The following is a 21,383-nucleotide window of genomic DNA, read 5'->3' as shown; positions in this document are numbered from 1 at the left end:
AAAACTAAACAAATTCTAATGGTTTTCTGATAATTACTTAATGAGTTGTTACTCTTAATCAGATTTTAATGCATTATAAATGTTTCATTACCGAAAAAAGTAAAAATATGTGACAACTCTTGTTGACTGTCCGGGCGATATAGCTGTTGTGGGCGTATGTTTCGTTGCCTGGCAACCTATCTTAGATATCAGGTGTCATAATAACATACATGTACATGGATGCTGAGTATTTTTAAGGTAATGACAACTAAATATTGAATATGATTTTAAAGCTAAAAAATAAATTTACTACTTTTGAAGTTGAAAGAGTGAAAAAAGAAAATTTAAAGCTGATCTGTGTACCAACCAGTTTTCAAGTAAGCCACATAGATACTAGTATTTGGATTTGTTTCTTAGACAAGGGGAATTTTGCCCTGACAGCACCATTTCCTCTTACTCTTCATTGATATCCAACTGTCAAGGGTTCTGGTATGGGCTTGCCAATGTGTTTTTTTTGTCCCATTCTAACAACAAATCACACTTTACTTCTCAGCCTCGCAAGGTGAGACTTGAAAAAAATCCATAAGGTTCTTCGCGCGTGTCAGGATTCAACCTTGCGAGGTGGCATAATTCATTTCCATTGAAGCTGGGGAGTAGGGTCGGTTTTCTCAGGTTTCCTCCCACGGCTTCAGACCACTACCCACAAGTGAATTATGGTAATAAAATTGTATCATATGTTAGCCCAATAATGACCTAGTTTGCTAAACTCTCCCTCTCTCTCTCTCATTTAAGTTATAAAGAGAAGATAATTTCAGTATGATTTGTTTTATATTTAGGCAGAGCAAGCTATATTGGAAAATGGTCTTTCATTAGGACAGCTAACAATGTATCCCAAGGTAAATATACACTGCACAGGCCTACTAGAATTTTGGTCGACATCTTGAAGACTTTTAGAAATTGCTTTTAAAACTCAAAATCCAAAGGTCTAAAGTAAGGCCACATAAAAATGATATCTTGGTTCTCAGGTAATTCTACAAAAAAAATTGATGCCAGAGCCTGGAGGGGGATTTTGGGTTTTTTTTATTTTTCAAAATCTGGTGATTTTTTTCATTTTTAAGAAACAGACAAAATCAGAATAACACTTAATAAGAAAAACAAATAATAAGATTTTGAAATAACGGCTGAATAACTCTGTGACTTCATCTAGATTAACTCCTGAATAAAATGTTTTAAAATCCATCATTTTTTGTTTTGCCAACATCACGTCACAGCATGCATTTTGCTGGCAATTTAAATCGACATCTGCTCCATCAGTCTCCCGACAGGGAATGCTGTCGGTCATATTTTTCGGAAAAGATATAATTGTCCACTTGAGGAGGTACATGTATTTTGAATTAGCCAAAATATTTTTCTTACTGTTAGAAATGAAATAAAAACTGACATGTTCCTCCAAACTTTTATTTGATATTTTTTTGTAAAATTTAACTTTTATTTAGTTTTTCTAAATATTTTGTAAATATTTTTATAGAATTACTTCCCTTGATCATGGGAATTATGAACCTGCATAAATTATTAACTTTCTTTTTATTTTTAAAAAATTAAAACGAGAGACACAGCCCATTTTTGAGAACCAGAATGGTTTTTTGTGTGGCCTAATGTTTGAAGTTTGTTATTGATGAATAATGTTTTTTAAGTGACCAAGAATTTAGACGGTCATTTTCTTTCTGTTTTGATTTTTTTGTAAAATTCTTAGATTTATTAGGGCGGGGGTCGGATGGCCGAATGGTTAGTATGTGCGCGCTGTATCATAAGGCCTGTCATTGAGTCAACTGGCATGGTTTTGAATCCTCGGTTGTACGTGACAAGGAGTAGGGTCGTCTGTCCTTCCTCAGGGATTTTCTCCAGGTCCTCCTGTTTCCTCCCACTGCTAAAGACCCCTACATGCAAGAGAATTATTGAAATGAAATTAAACCATATGTTGGTCCCGAGATGGCCCAGTCTGTGTCGAGTGGAAGTTAAACCCCATTTCTCTCTTAGATTTATTAAATTATAAGTAGAAAAACATAACTTGATGGATTTACAACTTTTAATTTACTTTATGCATTTACTTTATGCTTGAAAATGACAAGAGAATCTTTGTATAGGAATGTAGCTCTATTAACTGTTGTTTTAATTTAATATGTTCACTTACTAAATGCTGTTTAAACTGTGTATGTCATACACAACCTTACAACTGGTGTTTTGGCAACTGGCTTCAACTGAAAATTGTCAATTTGAGCGCTCCTTACGATTCAAAGCAACTGGTTCCGGTCAGTTGAAGCCTTTTGCCCTTGGTTAACTTTCTGTAACTCGTTTCAACTAGCAGCAACTAGCTTTGCCGTGGATATAAGTGCTCTCACAGCTGACTTAGATCCATATCCATGGAAACAGCATCGCATGATAAGAGAAATATTGCATGTGACAGTGTAAGTAGGCTAAATGGAAGCTAACATAGACACCAAGTGTTGATGATGTCGACAATAATGTAATAATAGAATTGTGGCAAAACAGACCCTGCAATTGGGATGCATCTTCTAAGGAATTCCCCATTTTGTTGATCATGTGATCAGGGAATTAACAATCACTTAATAAATTGTAATACATGTAGCTATCCGCTCTGAGTCGCAAAATTTCTCCGAATTCAATTTTTGCTAGTTGATGATTTGATTAACATAAGCATGCTTACAACTAGTTGAAAGCAGTTGAAACATATTTATAGTATTGAAACATTATGTGTAATAAACCAAGAAATAATATATATTTTGTTATTCATTACTTGAGTTATAATATATCTTGAACTAGAAAAGCTAAATTTATCTACATGTTTAAGATTAGGACAGCTGTGACAGGAAAATAGATCAGCAGCTGCATGTCATTGTTTTACAATATGAGCACAAAAATAGGTTAGAAATAGCTGCTTTATATTAAAGATGCATTATATTAGCTAAATCTGCCTATTGCAGATCTTTTTTTTTTCTTCAAATGTTATATGAATTATTAATTAGGCATTTATTCATTTGGCAAGCCAATAATCACTCTCTTGAGTCTTGGCCCTTGGATAGCCATAATATTTAATGGATTAGAATTACAACTCTTTTAACATTTCATAATTTAACGTTAAAATGGATAATCGAGACATGGTTTATTGTTATAGCAATTGTATGTGACTGTCAAGACTATCTTGTCAAAACTCTCAAAACTTTGCTCAGGTCTTTATCTAAGTCTTTAAATTTCTTTTATTTGTTAAATCTAAACTTTTAGCTTTCATGTAAATCATTAAAAATGATATTTTTGAGTCTTTTTCAACATTTTGTTCATTTGGTTAAAAATTATTTAGGAAACATTTTGCTGTCAAAGCTCCTATTATTATGTGCCAGTTTTGTGGATTTTAAATGTTAGCATAACATAACGTTACATATCAGCATTGTTGTTGAACATTTTATTAGAAAATATTTGAACTAGCTAAATGCTAGATAAACTATGTAGTGTGTTGATATAGATTTTTATCTTATTTTAACCTAAACACCTACTGGTATATTAGATACCTATGTTGAATAACCTATATTAAACATACATTATGCAAGAGCTAACTCTGATTATTGCAAGTCCTTATTTAGGCTTCATATGTCATAGAAATTATAATTAGATTTACACAACAAGCCCAAAATCAACTCTGTAGACCCACGGATGGCTTGGATTCAGCTTGGATTTAAACGGGATTTCGTTGACTGATTTAATTTTAAATGACATCTAAACTATTTAAAGTGCAATAAACTAAACACAGATAGATAATGACAAATTATACAATTCCAGACCGTGTGATGACTAATACAGATGGACAGGTCTTCTGTCTTAATAATATCAATAAAAATATTTTTATTTCCCCAATAGGCACTGGTGTATACCTATAGATTTATCATAATTGTATTATAATATTATGGCCTATATTCAATTGATTTAATGCATGCCTAAAATACAAGTAAGAATGAAAATTTAACCTCTCACTCATTTTTTTCCAATTGTTATAAAAATTCAAAAAGGTAAAACACAAATTCGGATATGATGACAGCAGACAAAAGACAGCAGAGATTATGTAGGTGGAGTTAACACCTGTCAATCAAACGATCGGCCATACTAAGAATCGGTGAAGATGAAATTCAATCCAATTTCTAGTCAAAAATTACACTGGTGATAACTATGTTCAGAATAAAGTAATTTGGCTGAAATTATCAATATATTCATCTATTTTTGAACTGTTATAGCAAGAATGGCTAACTCCTTATAAAAATCTCCCATAATGTATCTTTAAAGATACATTGTTTCCCATGAAAGATTGAACCCTGGATATGCTGGTTAGCAAGCCAGAGCCAGCACCTTACACCCTGTGCCACCATGACTCCTATAGTATGTAGCTGTTTTAGATGTACTGTTTACACAATGTTTATGTGTTATAGTCAGATGTAGCTGTTATACAATGCTTATGTGTTATAGTTAGAGGGAGCCACGGTGGCTAAGTGAGTAAGATGCTGGCTTGCTAGTCTGGAGGTCGCGGGTTCAGTCCTGGTGTTGACCTAGAAAGTTCGTGATTTTTTGGCGTTGTTACCACTTGTCAGTGGTGCAAGACGGAGGGTCTGACACAAGCAGCTGTCTAGTCGTCCGGATGGGATGGAAAATATCCCTTGGCAATTGGTATTTGATATAAGAATAAATAAGCCGCCCTAGAAGAATTGTGTCGTACGGTGTGGTTGATCTTTTTACCAATGTTCCCCGTCAAGAAGCCATTGAAGTCGTCCGCTCTCGAATAGATGATCTTGAAGTACCCCTGGAAACTGAATTATCTACCGACAATGTAAGACAAAACCAGATGAAAACCGAAATAATCGAAAACCAACCAACACAGATCAATATATCAATTTCAACTCCATATCCATAAACATTTGTTAACCTTGTAATTTTATACCAGTTTGTTATTTATGGTTACAATCTTATACAAAGTATTTATATTTTATTGTAAATAATGTACTCGGGAGATGAATTTATATAAGCCCTGGCTTGTTTTCAGATCCCACAATCATATAATGTACTTTTATAATATGTAAATATTTATTGAATAAATAGTGTCAACCCCCCCCCCCCCCCCCCCAAAACCTGAATTTCTGCAGGATGAATTTGAAAACCTACGCCATGTGTTTTGTGGTTTGAATAATTACCCCCTATCAATAGTTAATAAGCAGATCAGTGAAACAAGAAAAAACACCAGAATAGACCATCGAAAACAAGAAAAATCACCCATTAGAATAACGTTGCCCTTTTATGGCAACCTAACGTACTAAGTGAGCAATATACTAAAGAAGTCAGATATCGATACCACCTTCTCTGTCCCTACCACCTTGAAACAGATTCTAAAAGCCAATGGCAAACTAAAACCAACTCATCCCATCCAGCCCAAAGGAGTCGTCTATCAAGTCAATTGTTCCTGTAATCAGTCATACATTTCGGAAACCAAAAGTATATCCGAACACAGAAGCATCTCCAGAACCACCAACAACATAGAGTCAAATGGAACGAGGTCCAGATATTAAATTGTATTATGCATCCTGATCGTATGTAACCCCTGTCTCTGTTAAATCTGGTGAATGTCTTATTATCTTGGTTAGCTGTTAAACACTTAAAAATTCCTTATTCTAAATAGCAACTTTTTTTTAGGTACTAAAACTGTCTTTATTATTAAAACATAGTATTAATTAATACTATGATTACTAAATGTGGTCCTTGAATGTAAAGGATCTTATAACTAGCCTGTCCTAACAACCTTTCATTACTATTTAGCCCATATTGCTTATTTAGTTAGCTCATATTGTGGTGTTTATATTTCTAATTGTTATGTGTTATTTACATTAAATATATGTAAGTATTCTATAACTACATGCAAATACAAGCAAATATCATTGAATACGGCCATTGAATACAGCCATTTAATAACCTACATGTATAGTTGTATTCAATGGCCATTGAATAGCCTATAGACTATATAGATAGAACTCAATGACCATTGAATACCGCTGAGGTTATTCAATGGTTCACTCGAGTGTATCCCTGCCGCATTCCACTCCCTATCGCTCGTGGAATACTTGCGCAGGGATATCTATTATCAACCTTACCAGTTTAACTTATGGCTCCCCTTGAAGGCCTCCATAGCCTGTTAATTATTACTATATGTCTGGTGTGTTTATTTAGTTAGACAATTAACCTGTTTTGTTTTTTGTTAACCTGTTTACATCTTACTTCTCATTGTTTATTATTATTTAGATATGTAAATGGTCTCACTATTAACACCTTGTCAACCTTACCCAGTTTAACTTATGACTCCCTTTGATTGTCTTCATAACTAGTTAATCATTACTGTATGTCTGGATTGTTTATGTACCTAGTCAGTTATCTTGTTTTGTTTTTTTGTTGATCTTTTTACATTTTACTTCTCATTGTTATCATTATTTTAATCTCTGAAAATTGCTTCATCATGCATATCTTATATATACTCTTCAAAATTTGTAGGGGTTATTCAGAAACAATACAAAACTGCGGAAATGCACTGCTGTTTTTAATAGAGGTAACCAGTGTATGTTAATAACAGGTCAATTGCCTACACATGAACATAAACAGTTCATGTGGGCGGCTTATCTGACGGCCCCATTTCACTCGCAAAGATATACACCGTCAAAAGTGAAAATGGACGTTTTTGATTTTTGTCTTAATAATGAGTAATTGCTCCACCAATCCTCAGACATTCCGCAATTCGTCGTGGCATGCTCCTAATCAACCGTCCAATCACGATTTGGGGCAATCTGACCCACTCCTATTGCAGTGCCACATCCAATTCTTGCAGTGTTGACGGTTGACGTCGACGAACACGTCTCCCAATGAAATTAAACGTAACACACTAAAGCAAAGATACGCTAAACAGTAAATCTTATGCAAGAACCGATAGGAAAGCAAACATTGATAGATAAACCAGCACGCGGCAGTTTTCATCAACCCTTCCTTGAAGTGTCAAATTTGACAATGAACCCCTCCCAAGTGTATGGCTCTATTTCATGTTGCATGTGCAGCTCAGTGGTTCTGTTGGGGCGATAAGTTTTTCATCTGTAAACATACTCTCAAAGCATGTCAAGTGTCCATGACTATTTATCATATCACAACCTGCATAGGTATTTGCATTTCAATATCCCCTACTTTTTTTGAAAAGTATATTAACCTCAAATTTACGAAATGTCTTGTCTACAATATCACTTTTTTTTAAAACAATATTTTATTCACAGGATACCGAAACAAGCCAAAGGCTTATATAAATCGGCTTCCCAAAAGCAAGATACATAAATCATATTATAATTATCAATATACATGTATATGGAGTATTAAATTACATATATAATAAGATTACGGGAAGAATGTAATCAAGTTTTAGCTAGCATCATTACCTAGAAGAGGGCGATACTCGACTGCTGAGTTTAAGTTATTTACCTAAAAATCATGGGCAGCTATTGTAATGTATAACCGACGTTGGTGGGTGGGCGGGGCGGGGCGGGGAGGAGGTACAATGTACAAAGGACTTCGAAAAGACTGTGTAGCATCCATAATGAAACTATTCGACAGGGTACAGTTATTTGAATTGATAATTATTAATTATTAAATTTCAAAGCGCTTGGATAATTTGATAAGATCATGAACAGCACATACAATATTTTCGTTAGTTGATTTGTCTGAATTCGAGTCACCATATAGTAAGATGCGAATATCATGTTTATCGATGGGAGAGTTTTTATAGTTGTTTGTCGTTCATTAAAATAATTTGACCAATGTAGAAGGAAGTGGTAACTATGTTCAATGTTATGGCCACATCTACATGATGGATTATTTGATACATGTATTAAGAAGTTGTGAAAATTAAGATTACTTTTAGAACAGTGCAGTTTACAGTGAATAATTTGTTCTCTCCTACTACCAACGTAAAAATCCAGGAATGAAGAAACTAAATGTCCATATCACTTCAGTGGAAGCAGACATTAAAGAACCAACTTCAGTCAGTAAATGTCCATAAGATCATACCTTGTGTATTGGACGTTAAATTTGTATTAAACAACAATAACAAGTAAATGTCATTGTGCGTGATAACAACAATAAGAGGATACTTGTTGAAATGTCATACTTTTAGAATAAAACCAGTGATTGGTTTCCCATAGGAATTGTGTCCTGTGTTTCCCATTTGCTAAATGCCACTTAAAGATTATAATGTTTATGTGTTATAGTCAGATGTAGCATTCTATACAATGTTTATGCATTATAGTCAGATGTAGCTGTTTATACAATGTTTATGTGTTAGTTATATCTAATTGTTTATACAATGTTTATGTGTTATATTTAGATGTAGCAATGTTCATGTGTTATATTTAGATGTAGCAATGTTCATGTGTTAGTTATATCTAGCTGTTTATGCAATGTGTATGAAATGAAATGAAATGGGGTTTAACGTCCTACTGTTCTGCTCCTATACCGGGCTAATGAAGACGTGCATACGCCATACAGTGTGCTATGAGGGAAATTTTGCCCGGGCAGCGGCACTATCGCCTCCTCTTATATCGAATTCCAACTGCCAAGGGATCTTTTACATGCATTCCAATGTATACACGGGACCTCTGTTTTTCGTATCATCCGAAGGACTAGACAGCTGTCCTTTTCGGGCCCTCCGTCCTGCATCACTGACAAGGGGGAACCACGTCGGAAAATCTGGATGCACTTTCTCGGCCAATGCAGGGTTCGAACACCCGACCTCCAGGCTAGCGAGCCAGCGTTTTACCCACTTTGCCAATGTTTATAGTTAGATGTAGCTGTTTATATAATGTTTATGTGTTATAGTTAGATGTAGCTATAGATGGAGCTGATGAAGTTGATGCTAGTTTAAACTGTATAAAAGGTGGCGGAGGCTGCCTGACTCAAGAGAAGATTGTTGATTATTGTGCTAGAGATTTTATCGTTGTTGCTGATGAAAGGTTAGTATGACACTACTACATGCACATGCTGTGATACATTATGTTATAATAGTGTGCACATTTGTTTTGAAGCCACAGAGGCTCAGTGAGTTTGACGCTAGTTCACTAACCATGAGGTACAAGGTTTGATCCAGTGTTTGCCGAAATGGTTCCTCAGGGTTTTCCAGTCTGCTTCACGTCGCAATAAATATTTTGAGACACTAGTCAGATCTTTGATGTGACTTAAGTTGGACTTTAGTCGTGGAACTCAAGTTTCCACCTCTACAAGCTAGTCAAGTTTCTGCTCGATTCGTATTTTTGCTTCATTAATATTCCTCGCACAGTTTTGTAAATATCTACTATCTATTTATCAGAAAAGACAGTGAGTTTTTAGGTGAGAACTGGAAGAGAGGTATACCACTTGAAGTCATTCCAATGTCCTATAAACCTGTACAATTGAAGATACAGAATATGCTAGGCGGTACAGTGAATCTAAGAATGGCTGCCAAAAAAGCTGTAAGTTGAAAATGTGTGTTTATGAAAGTCTCTGATTATCATTTGAGAGATTACTATTATAATTATAATCCCTTGCAAACTACAATATTGTATCGGTCCAACCAAAAGTGGTTAAAGATACTTTCCCAGAAAAGTATTGATCGAGTGGTTCTTTCCAATAAAAGTATGTCAATAAAATGGACCCTCCCACAATGAAGCTAAGTTGACAGACATTGCGTCTAACAACAGCTTCCTTATAGCTATAGGTATCCCCGGTGAATACAAAGTTTTGAGAGGGATTTGAAGCAAATTGTTGATAGATTGGTTACTTTGAATATGTTTTTAGTCCAAATATATCATCAAATCATAAAGTTTGTACGCGGGAATGTATCTTTAAGTGTCGTTCAACATTTTCAAAGATATGATCAATTGGAAATTTGTCAACATTCAGAATCCACTATGATATACGGTATAGGATAAAGTCAACACAAGCCAGAGCCATCTTTTGATGGATTTCTTTTAATCTGATTGAATACAAGCGGCTCCCATGGAAACAAGAATGTCAAAAAATGTTATGATGTCAAATATAACAGCTTGCACCTTGCAGTCAACGTTACTTGGGTTCTTTCTCGGAAAAAGCACTACCACTAAAAAAGGTACGCTCAGCAAGACATTTGTTTGTACCTCAGTCCCTACCCCTTTTAAATATCCTGTGTCCCCCACTGACCAAGGTTATGTTCATTTTTGCAGGGACCAGTTGTAACAGATAATGGTAATTTTTTATTAGATTGGATGTTTGAAGGTAAACACGATTGGCAGAAGGTGGACACATTCTTTCATTCCATTCCAGGTAAAACATTATTTGCATTTAGATAAGTAATCCATTCCTTCATTCCATTCCAGGTAAAATATTATCTTCATTTAAATAAGCAATCGATGAATGGCACCACACATAAACAATTACTCAAGACAAACCCACGGACATGACACACAATATACACAGACATTTAAAACAACAAATGCATATCAAATCAAATGATTGGATGATTTTAACGTCATGAGAGGTGAAGTTTGATAAGTCTTTTATGGGGTTATTAAGTCCCTTATAGTGTGGGGGGTTGGATGGCTGAATGGTTAGCCCCTTCGCACTGTATCATAAGGTCTGTCATTGAGTCAACTGGCGTGGTTTTGATCCCCCGGTTGTACATGACAAGGAGTAGGGTCGTCTGTCCAACCTTGTGGGTTTTCTCTCGGTCCTCCTGTTTCCTCCTACTGCTAAAGACCTGTACACGGATTATTGAAATAAAATTAAACCATGTGGAGTGGACGTTAAACCCCATCATTGAAATGTGTAAGTTAAAACATCTGTATCTAACCAAATGTTTATACAAAGAGTAAATATTGTATATTTTAGGTGTCATAGAAACCGGTTTGTTTTTGCGAACAGCAAAGATGGTATATTTTGGCACAGTAGAGGGTAAAGTGGTAGTTCGCCACCGAGGATCCGAAATAAACAACTCACATTAATACGGATCTATATGACTACCTTATATCTCAAACATTATCTATCACACTACATTTTTAAAGTCATAAAAATTCAATATACAGAAATTTCATATCAGAGACGTGATTCCATAAATTTAATTTAGAATTTCATCTTGTGTATATAGAAGTTAAAGAAGAAGTTAAAAGACATTTTCATCTGACGGCCATTCATGAAAACTTTATATTACACATGCATTGCACTTGATTTCATGAATCGTTAGATAAGTTGATTATATGTAGGATCTTTCAGGATATATTACATATACAGTGGACTCTGTCACATCCGATGTCTGATCACTCCGGATTGCTGTGACGTCCGACATGATTTTCATGTCCCGATTTATTTCCTTATTTCTTCAGCCAAAAAATCGCTGGTAAATCCGGATTCTGTATGTTCCAGATAACGACATCGATCAGCCGTCCCGTCACATAATTTCCATTGATCGACACCGTATAATCCATATAAACGGTGGGTGTGAAGCATCCAATTATCGGTGAGATTAAAACTCAATGGGTGTGAAGCCAGAAAAGATTAACAAGCAATCACCAATCAATTATCGGTGAGATTAAAACTCGCAAGCGCCGGTCTGTGTTGATTACTTTGATAATGTTATAAATTCTTTGTTGATTATTTTTCAATTTATAATCTCTTGTAAGAGTGCGCTTGGTATTTGATTTTAGTTACTCATGTCAAATACCGCGACATTATATAAAAATTGCCGCGATTGAAGAATCATTATACATTATTGTATACAAAATGTCTGAATGTCCTGCAAAGCGTGCCCGAACAGATTTGACATTAGATGTAAAGCGGCAACTTATAGCAGATTTCAAGAAAGTTCCACAACCTGCGCAGAAGGAATTTAGCCGTTAAGTATTCAATTGGCTGAGCTACAGTGTCAGACATATTAAAGCGTAAAGATGAATTTAAACAGAAGTTTGCCGATAATTTAAACTGCAGTAAGAAACGATTTTACACCAACTCAAAATTTGAAGACGTCAAAACAATGACACATGAGTGGTTTGTACGCGCCAGAAGTAAAAAGTACAGAAAGGTTTATCATTTTTAAAGGGAATAGCATTCTGGTGATTCGAAGCTACAATATAAAAATACTTCCGGTTTTCGAAGTTACAGTATTTCCGGTTTTGGAGAAAGCTGGGTATTCCGACACGCTGTGTGATCCGAAATATTGTAACGATCCCGTACGATGTCGGATGTGACAGAGTCCACTGTATGTACCATTTTAAACATTAATGTAATATCACCTTCAGTGCTTCTATCATCTTTATTTGCTGTTATTTTAAAACTTAGCAGGTAATATTTACAGTTTATAAATTACAATTGGTCAAATAGTAGGTGGTAGATAAATTTACGAACTAGTCATACATGTATATTTACACTCACATACTCCTGATCGTCATTTACATTTTTCAGACCATATCTAAATTTTCGCGACTTAATCCATGTTAAAATGTAATCAAATGTGTTATTTAACACAATTACAAAGTCCAAATTATCAATGTTACATAATCTCCTGGTTTGGATTCAGTTTGATTATTAAGAGCAATAAATGAATAAAATGGGGTTTAACATCCTACTTTTCTGCCATTATAAAGAGGTCATCAAGAGATTTTACTGCACACTATATTGTTTACATATTGTCTGCAAAGGATGGTGAATGTTTTAGTTTGTAGAGATTCCCTCAATTGATGATCAGTCGAATCTTTTGATATTTTTTCCTTCTGATATAGGAAGATCTTGAAAACTACAATATTGTAAAAGTTGAATCTCAAATTGGAATATCAGTCAAAATATGGTTCAATTTGGTTTGGTATTTACACAGATGTGAAGAACTGAAATTCCATCTATCTATGCTGCTCCCAATGTAAACAAACCCACCACCATTTTTATGTTGGACGAAATCTAATTGGTGGGCCTGTTTTTAAGCAGGGGGGGGGGGGGGATTATGTGACATTGTCATTTTGATTTTGTTTTCTTAATTAAATGTTAATCAATCTGAATACATATTAGAGGGGATTAAACTGTGAGAAATTTGGCCCCGAGTTCACAAAACATTCTCAGACTTAAGTTAAGAATTTACTCAAAATTGTTCACATTATATTAACTAATATATAACCCTTTATAAAACTTGTGTTCTTTCAATGTATCAAATACATCAATAAGAAAGTATGTGCAAAGTTTTGTGTTTCTGGAACCAACATATTTCTCATAAGCAGTGATTGAAAGTTGAGTAAATTCTCAACTTAAGTCTGAGAATGTGATTTTTTCTGAAAAATGTAAATCGTACACATTTACTTTAATAAAATCCATATAATTTTTGTTGATAATGAATATGTAATAAACATTTATTCTCAATAGTTATCTAGTCCCTTTGAATCTATTAATCATTTTGTGAAGATTTGAAAATATTGTAATTTGTCAGTCAAATAAGTTTTTATATGTTCAAATGTTTGTTTTAGGCTACTACAGGAAGAATTGTAATTTATATTTTAAGCAATACACTCATTTCAGTCACATGTCAGTTTCAATTGACTGGCAGTGAAATTGACCCACTGGATATTAAACCTTGCATGATGTAAAATTAATATTTCAAAGAATTTTATCTTAAAATACAATGTCTACAGTTAAAAACACTTTTAAAAGTATTTGAAATTGAGATAATGTCAAAATTTGTGATAAATAAAATATGTCAGTGATTAACTGGCTGGAAATATTTTTGATGCAAAATCCCTGTTTTCAATGTAAAAAGGCCGTAAATGAAAGTTGAGTATGTGAGTATGGTATCAAATATTGTATAAAATTTAACTCTTAATGTGATTATATGTTGTCCCATCCATGTTAGGACATTTTCCTCGGGGAAATGTTATTAATGATCTCTCAGTGTGTTTGAATTTTGTGTCATCTTCCCATCAATGACATTTATCAATTTCAGTTAAATTACTTTATTTGGAGTATAGTTATGAATGTTTGAATTTTTGACTGGAATAGCATATTCTTGATTGTCAAGGACCATTGCTACAATAATAAATAATAATTTACATAACATATGAAGCTAGAAAAAAGACTTGCAATAGGCAGATTTATCTCAATTCGTTTACATTTTTAAATCAGTGCAGATCAGGTATTATTTACAGAGTTATCTACCTTGATCATCTTATAAATTTCTAGAAGTTAATTTTCACTATTTTAATGCCAGTTGACAGATATTGTCTTAGCTCCAAGACTGTTCAATGTACTGCTAATATTGGTATCGAACAAACTTACATATACTCCTGAAGCCAAAAATAACCCCAGTGTTTACAGTTACCCTGCCAAGTCTTATTTTCTTGATCTAATATTGCCGTCCCTTAAATTTGTCACCGATTTCCAGAGTGATTTAAATTGGGTCATGTACTGAAATTTACATCAGTCCAATATGTTTGGTCAAGCAACCCTAAACACAGGTATTATTTCTGTTGACCTATTTCAAATGAACAAGGTGAAGAATTTGTCACTGTTTCTTTTAATAAATGTCAGTTGGCCTGATTGTGTAAATAATTACTCTTTTAAAGCTTGTCATTAAATTGTTTTGTCAGATTTTATATATATGTCATTGTAAACTTTATTTTATTTTCACAAGCTAGCTTTACTTTTCTATATTCATGATCTACAGTATTAAACACATTGTTCATTTTCAGTTTTATCCCAAAAAAAACTATCGGCAAAGCCTTCCATATTTATCATATATATTAGTATAATTACAAACGTTATATACAGCTCAAGAGTTCTTAGTTTCGTTGTTATATGAATTACTATTATTTTTATTGTAAAGCTATTAAAGAACAGTTTTGTTTTTTGTTGTTACCAGAACTATATTGGAAGTTGTCAGTGATGCAGGGATGCAGGACGGAGGGCCTGACAAGGGCAGCTGTCTAGTCTTTCGGATGAGACGAAAAACCAAGGTCCTGTGTATACATTAGAATGCATGTAAAAGATCCCTTGGCAGTTGGAATGTGATATAAGAGTAGGCGATAGTGCCGCTGCCCAGGCAAAATTTCCCTCATAGCACACTGTATGGCGTATGCCCGTCTTCATTAGCCCAGCATAGGAGCAGAACAGTAGGACGTTTCATTTCATTTCTATATTGGAAGACCATGTACTTAAAATTACATAGGACCTGCTGAAATGTAAAAAACCCTCGTCTCTAACCCATAAACCCCCGAAAAAAGCCAGTCAAATCATTTAGATGGCTGATATGAAAGTAGAATGTTAAGATGCAAGTAATTGGGCTTTCCATGACTGATCCTGACTGAGAAATAAACAATATGTCACGTTGGATAATATTTGAACCATTTTAAATTGAAATGGATTCACACTTAAGAACTTTTGCAACGAATGGCTATAATTTCATAAGATTTAGTCCCAAAGGGTCCCCACAATCTTTATATATATTTATACCTTGTCTCAAGTGAATGAATGAAAAAGAGAAGTCTGAGAAATTAATCATTAGTTTGTCATACCCACTATCTGTCCTCTGTAAGTAAATGTTTGACTTATTCTAGCCACATCGGTTTACTGATTAAGGTGCTGGCTCACTTACCCTGGATGAAAAACAGGGTCCATAAAAAAAATTGAAATAAGTTTATATACTTAATTTTCTCTCATAGCATGGCCTAGTTGGAGCAGAAAAGTAGGGTACTAAACCCCATTTCAATTCATATTGCTTGAGTAAGGTTTTTTCAGAGTTGTTCAAATTAAATTGAGCGAGTGAGGGGACTTTAGTCTCAAAATGACTAAAGTATTGTGTGGATGAGATGTAGTTTAAATCCCATTCCATTCTCTGTTTCTTGGATGGTGCTTATTTAGATAATAAGGGTCACTTAACCGCTTTGAGGTTGATCTTGGATGGTGCTTATTTAGATAAAAAGGGTCACTTAACCGCTTTGAGGTTGAGAAGGGGCAGATTTAGTATTCAACTTCTTGTCCTCACTTCTGGGCTCCAACTGCGCTAATCAAGACAAGGATACGCGGGTGTTCTATGAGGGAAAGTTTCTCCTTACAGCTTTGCTACGGTCTACTCTTATTTCAAATTGCAACTGTCAAGGGTTCTTTTATGACATTTTATGTCATTTCCGTCCCATCTGAATGACTAGACATTGTTTCTTGCTAGGTCTACCGTCCTGCACCACTGACAATAATAAGCACCATCCCCCCCAACGAACCATGGAATGAAATTGGTTTAATGTTGGGTCAACCCAGTAATTCAGTCATTTTAAGACTATGTAACTTTTATTTCATTTTCATTTCACATACCACCCACCCTATAATTGGGGGGTTGGATGGTTGAATGGTTAGCATCTGCGCTCTGTATCATGAGTCAACTGGCGTGGTTTTGAATCCCCGGTGGTACGTGACAAGGAGTAGGGTTGCCTGTCCAACCTCGTGGGTTTTCTCCGGGTCCTCCGGTTTCCTCCCACTGCTAAAAAACCCTTACTGGCAAGCGAATTATTGAAATAAAATTAAACCATATGTTAGTCCCGAATGACCTAGTCTGTGTTGAGTGGACGTTAAACCCCATTTCTCTCTCTCACCCTATAATTATAACATTTCTAATGTGTTTGCAATCAATACTCCATTATACAGCTGAATATTATTAAAAACTCATTATTACAAAACATAAGGTCAAACAATTTATATAGACATTAATGATGCATTATCACATTTTATGATAAAAATAGCTGAAAATGAAAAGTATTGATAAACTAGTATTCATCGCCAAATCTAAACAAAATATACATTGTTGTTAATAATTACTTTTCCAGTTACAACATATCTTCAAATCTAAACAAAAGATAATTTTGTTTTAACAAGAATTGTTCTGATCTAATTGATTTTGATAAACTAGTAAAGTACCCTTCCAACTAAACTAGTGTCCAAAAGAAACGATACCAACTTTCTTTCCAATTAATTTTTTTCTAATGAAAATTTTAGTATGAAAACATGCCAATTCGTATTGCACATCCCTAACACAGCATAGTCCATAAAAATACCGGGAACACTAGATCACTTGAGGGAAAAAACGTAAATTTCGTGAAAGTGACATTTCCCTCTCTAGCATGTTCTGCACGTGCATGAAAACTGTATAAAACGGCTGATCAGACACGTTGATGTCACAGCAACAAAAAGAACACAAGATATGCCACGTATGACAGCCATCGAGAGAGAGAGAGAGCCGTTGGAATGGTTCAACAAGGAGCGTCACATGTCGACGCGCCAGAAGGTTGGGCTGCGCACGCATCACTATCACCAGGTTGATGCAGCAGTTCCGATGGACGGCAGCTTGTATACCAAAGAGTTGGTGAACGTTTGGCGCCTAACTGTGTCCTACAGGTCCGGCCATTTGGAGGTGGAGGGTTAATGGTTTGGGGTGGCTTATGTGGTGACGTCACAACGAGGCTTGTCGTAATTCGTGGAAACCTGAATGCACAGAGTTATCGTGATGACATCTTACGGCCTGTCGTGGTGCCCTTTCTGCAGCATTGCCAGCAACAGCCTCGTGGAATCATTTTCCAACATGACAATGCAAGGCCACACACAGCAAGATTGACACAGAACTTCCTTGCCAACGCCAACGTACACGTTTTGCCATGGCCAGCATGTTCACCGGACTTGAATCCCATCGAGCACATATGGGACCACCTCGATCGGCAAATCCGACGTCGCCTTGTGCCTCCAGTCAACGTGCAGGACTTGGAACGATGTCTCCTCGAGGAATGGCAACGTTTGACGTCATCAGTCCGCAGGCGTGTTCTGGCATGTATTGATGCTCACGGTGGACATACTCGCTACTGACTTGATTTTTAGACATGTGGTGTGTCATTCTAACGAAATGTTTATTTTTCAACCCCACCGATCTTTAACGGCTTGTCATATTGATTGTACAGATTTGATTGAAATGATTTTGTGTACAGATGTTGTGAAAGGATTTCTCAAAAGAATAACACTAATCCTAAACTTCTGCTTTGTTTTTCTTTTCTGTCGTTGCAAACAGGTGGTATCGTTTCTTTTGGACACTAGTTTATATTGCAGTTTGTTCTAGTGTGAAGTACCCTTCAAACCATATAGCAGATTGTTCTAGTTTAAAGTACCCTTCTAGCTATTTTGCAGTTTGTTCCATTTTGAAGTATCCTTCCAACCATATTGCAGTTTGTCCGAGTTTGAAGTACCCTTCCAGCCACATTGTAGTTTGTTCTAGTGTTATGTACCAAACCCAATGTCATTAAAACACAGATTATATTTCGTTCCATTTTTTATAATTCAAAATTTCGTATTACTTGTCTTTACTACACTAGGATCTGGAAGAGTTGTTATATAACCTGAATTCTGGATGATGTGAGGGATTAGCCAATGAAATGGTCTGTTACAAATTTTGGTGTGAGGTACACAAAACTGTGAGTAACCTACTAGAAACATCAACACTGATTGGTTGTCATAGGGTAAAAAAACGCTTGTATGACTGCTGACGCGACCTTCCACTACAGCCCGTCAGATCTTCATATAGTACAGGCCATCGAAAGTATAAAAAAACAAAACGAAATATACATGTAGATCTGTATTTTAATCAGACCACTTCCAATCACAAGAAAGTTCATCAAGATTTTCCAGCATGGTTTCCCCTTGTCAGTGGTGCAGGATGGAGGGCCTGACAAGAATAGCTTTCTAAGCTTTCTAGTCGTTCGGATGGGACGAAAAACCGAGGTCCTGTGTATACATTGGCATGCAGGTAAAAAGATCCCTTGGCAGTTGGAATTTGATATAAGAGTAGGCCATAGTGCCCGGGCAAAATTTCCCTCATAGCACACTGTATGGCGTATGCCCGTCTTCATTAGCCCAGTTCGGAGCAAAACAGTAAGACGTTAAACCCCATTTCATTTCATTTCATTTTGTATTATACATGTAATGGCTATAGTAGCAAGGATGTGTCGACAGCAATCTGATTACGATCACAGCATACAGATCTTTCTGAAACCCGAAATCGAGTCAATTACCCTACAGGGCCGTGTGTAGGATTTTAAAAGTGGGGGAGCAGCAGAGTGGTGGGGCGCCATAGCCTCCACGTATGTGATATAAGAAAGTTTGGATCATGTCAAACGAACCCATTGGCGTGTGGGCGCCCTTAAAACCGATCAACTGATCAGTGCCTTAAGAGCATCACTGTGTGATCGCAATCAAGTGTATTATTTTATAATTGAAAGATTGTCAAATAATTTTTTGGGGGGGGGGGATGGGGTGGGGGGCACAATTTCTCGGGGCGCCTTATTTTTCTGGGGGTGCAATGTACCCCCTACAGTGACCCCCGCTAGATACGGCCCTGTTACCCTAAGATAGGGTTCAATAGTGAGGTAATTGATCTAAATGGCTTAAAGCTGTCCATGGTTAATGAATTCCTCTTTAATGGGATAATAACAAATAAATCATTCGTAGATCAACCATATTCATGAATATTTTATTATGACATTTAGATTTTTTTACAATGACTCTCATACACATCAATTTCTACTACCATTATTTTAATCTATGACAGAAATATACCAAACTGGCAGAAAAAAAAGACAACTAAGACATAGTCTAGTTCTCTGTAATCATTATAAATACCCCAACCTTACGCCTGTCCAATACTTTTTGTGTAGTTTTGCATCCGTTTTTAAAGTTACTTCTTTGTCAGTGAAACCAGAAAACAACCCTGGCTTAGTCGTTTGGATGGGATGAACACTGAGGTCCTGTGTACAAAGTCGTTGTGTATATACACAAACCCTTGACAGTAGGATGTTAAAAAAACATTTCATTTCATAGTCACTTCTGACAAATCAAATATGCTATCACCAGACAATCCATGATAGACTAGATATATCGTCGCGTTTCTGGTGAAGTGACGAATCTGATATATTTAAGTATTGAGAATTATGTGTTTGAAATTTGCGTTCTGTTGTTATATCTGTGGACATCAAATAATAACATACATTTGTGATGTAATATTTGATACATATACATTACAGTACATTACTTAAATATATCAGATTCGTCGGTTTGCCAGAAACGCGACGATATGGTAGCTGCACAACCTTATGAACTCTCTTAAAGCAGTTATAGCTGTAAAGTGATCACTGCTGTTTAAAGTCCTACATGTCTGCAACATCTACGATAATAAAGACGGGTAGGTATATTCCATGCAGCTTGGTATGAGAGGAATTTTGCCCGAATGTCAAGGGCTCTTTTACAAGGGTTTGTTTTTTGTCCAATCCGAAAGACTAGATGCTGATCCTGGCACCACTGACAAGATAGGAAACTACAGTAATGAACAGACATGAGTGGGCTTTGGTATTCAATTATCTTATATACCCCCACTGTAATACTGTAAATTAAATATGCCCCAAGTGAATTGGATCTATTTTATCTTTTGTATAACAATATTTTCTTAAAGCTTCTGTGCTTCATTTGCATTTTCCGGGGTAATATCAAATTTTTATGGTTTAATTGATGCTAAAATGTACAGACTGGTTATTTAACATTTAATAAAAGAAAACAAAAACATAATATCAACGGTAAAAAATACCCTAGCTTGGATTTAATCACATTAAAAAGATTTCCACGAAGAATTAGGTGGTGCTGGCTAACTTTGACTGTATCCTATTTATATCGCCTGCAGAGGACGATGAACGTTGACGAATTTTCAATTCCTCAAATCTTTGTAAATACTGGGGGGGTTGGATGTCTGAATGGTTAGCGTGCACGCGCTGTATCATAAAGTCTGTCATTGAGTCGACTGGCGTGGTTTCGAATCCCCGGTTGTACGTGACAAGGAGTAGGGTCGCCTGTCCAACCTCGTGGGTTTTCTCCGGGTCCTCCGGTTTCCTCCCACTACTAAAGACCCCTACGCGCAAGCGAATTATGTAAATAAAATTAAAAAAAACATATGTTAGTCCCGAAATGGCCCAGTTTGTGTTGAGTGGACGTTAAACCCTATTTCTCTCTCTCTCTCTTGTAAATACTGAAATGGAATTGAGCCATTTTGGACTGATATTAAATTTATTTTAGAAAATCAAGTTTCACAATATTGTAGATTGTGAGCGATTCTTTAATCTCTCAATGGTGCTCAGAGACTTGAATGGGTTTTGGTAGTACAACTTATGGATATGTACGTATAGACACAATAAAATGGATGGATAATAACTTATTACATATGTGTATATTCTGTATATGAAACTTTGTATGCTTAAAGAGTCAATATGTCATATGCA

The 21,383-nt window shown here is 35.6% G+C and overlaps 1 protein-coding gene across 3 annotated transcripts in view; it reads left to right on the top strand.

Moving 5' to 3' along the window:
- The window catches only part of LOC126814337 (ribose-5-phosphate isomerase), a 40,669-nt gene that overhangs the window by 9,479 nt on the left and 9,807 nt on the right, over positions 1–21,383 (top strand). The window contains exons 3-8 of one of the 3 annotated variants that reach the window (XM_050539431.2): positions 301–356; positions 816–875; positions 8,932–9,065; positions 9,419–9,560; positions 10,290–10,389; positions 18,438–19,281. In XM_050539431.2, coding sequence (XP_050395388.1) covers positions 301–356; positions 816–875; positions 8,932–9,065; positions 9,419–9,560; positions 10,290–10,389; positions 18,438–18,460 — 515 coding nt within the window. In that variant the 3' untranslated portion in view covers positions 18,461–19,281. Of the gene's footprint in view, positions 1–300; positions 357–815; positions 876–8,931; positions 9,066–9,418; positions 9,561–10,289; positions 10,390–10,953; positions 14,939–18,437; positions 19,282–21,383 lie in introns of those variants that run through there. The other 2 variants (XM_050539429.2, XM_050539432.2) reach the window with 2 other exon arrangements.

This window comes from Patella vulgata, chromosome 3 (genome assembly GCF_932274485.2).
Source record: "Patella vulgata chromosome 3, xgPatVulg1.2, whole genome shotgun sequence".
In the NCBI taxonomy this organism is placed as follows: Eukaryota; Metazoa; Mollusca; class Gastropoda; family Patellidae; genus Patella; species Patella vulgata.
This window is presented reverse-complemented; position numbering and strand designations above follow the sequence as displayed.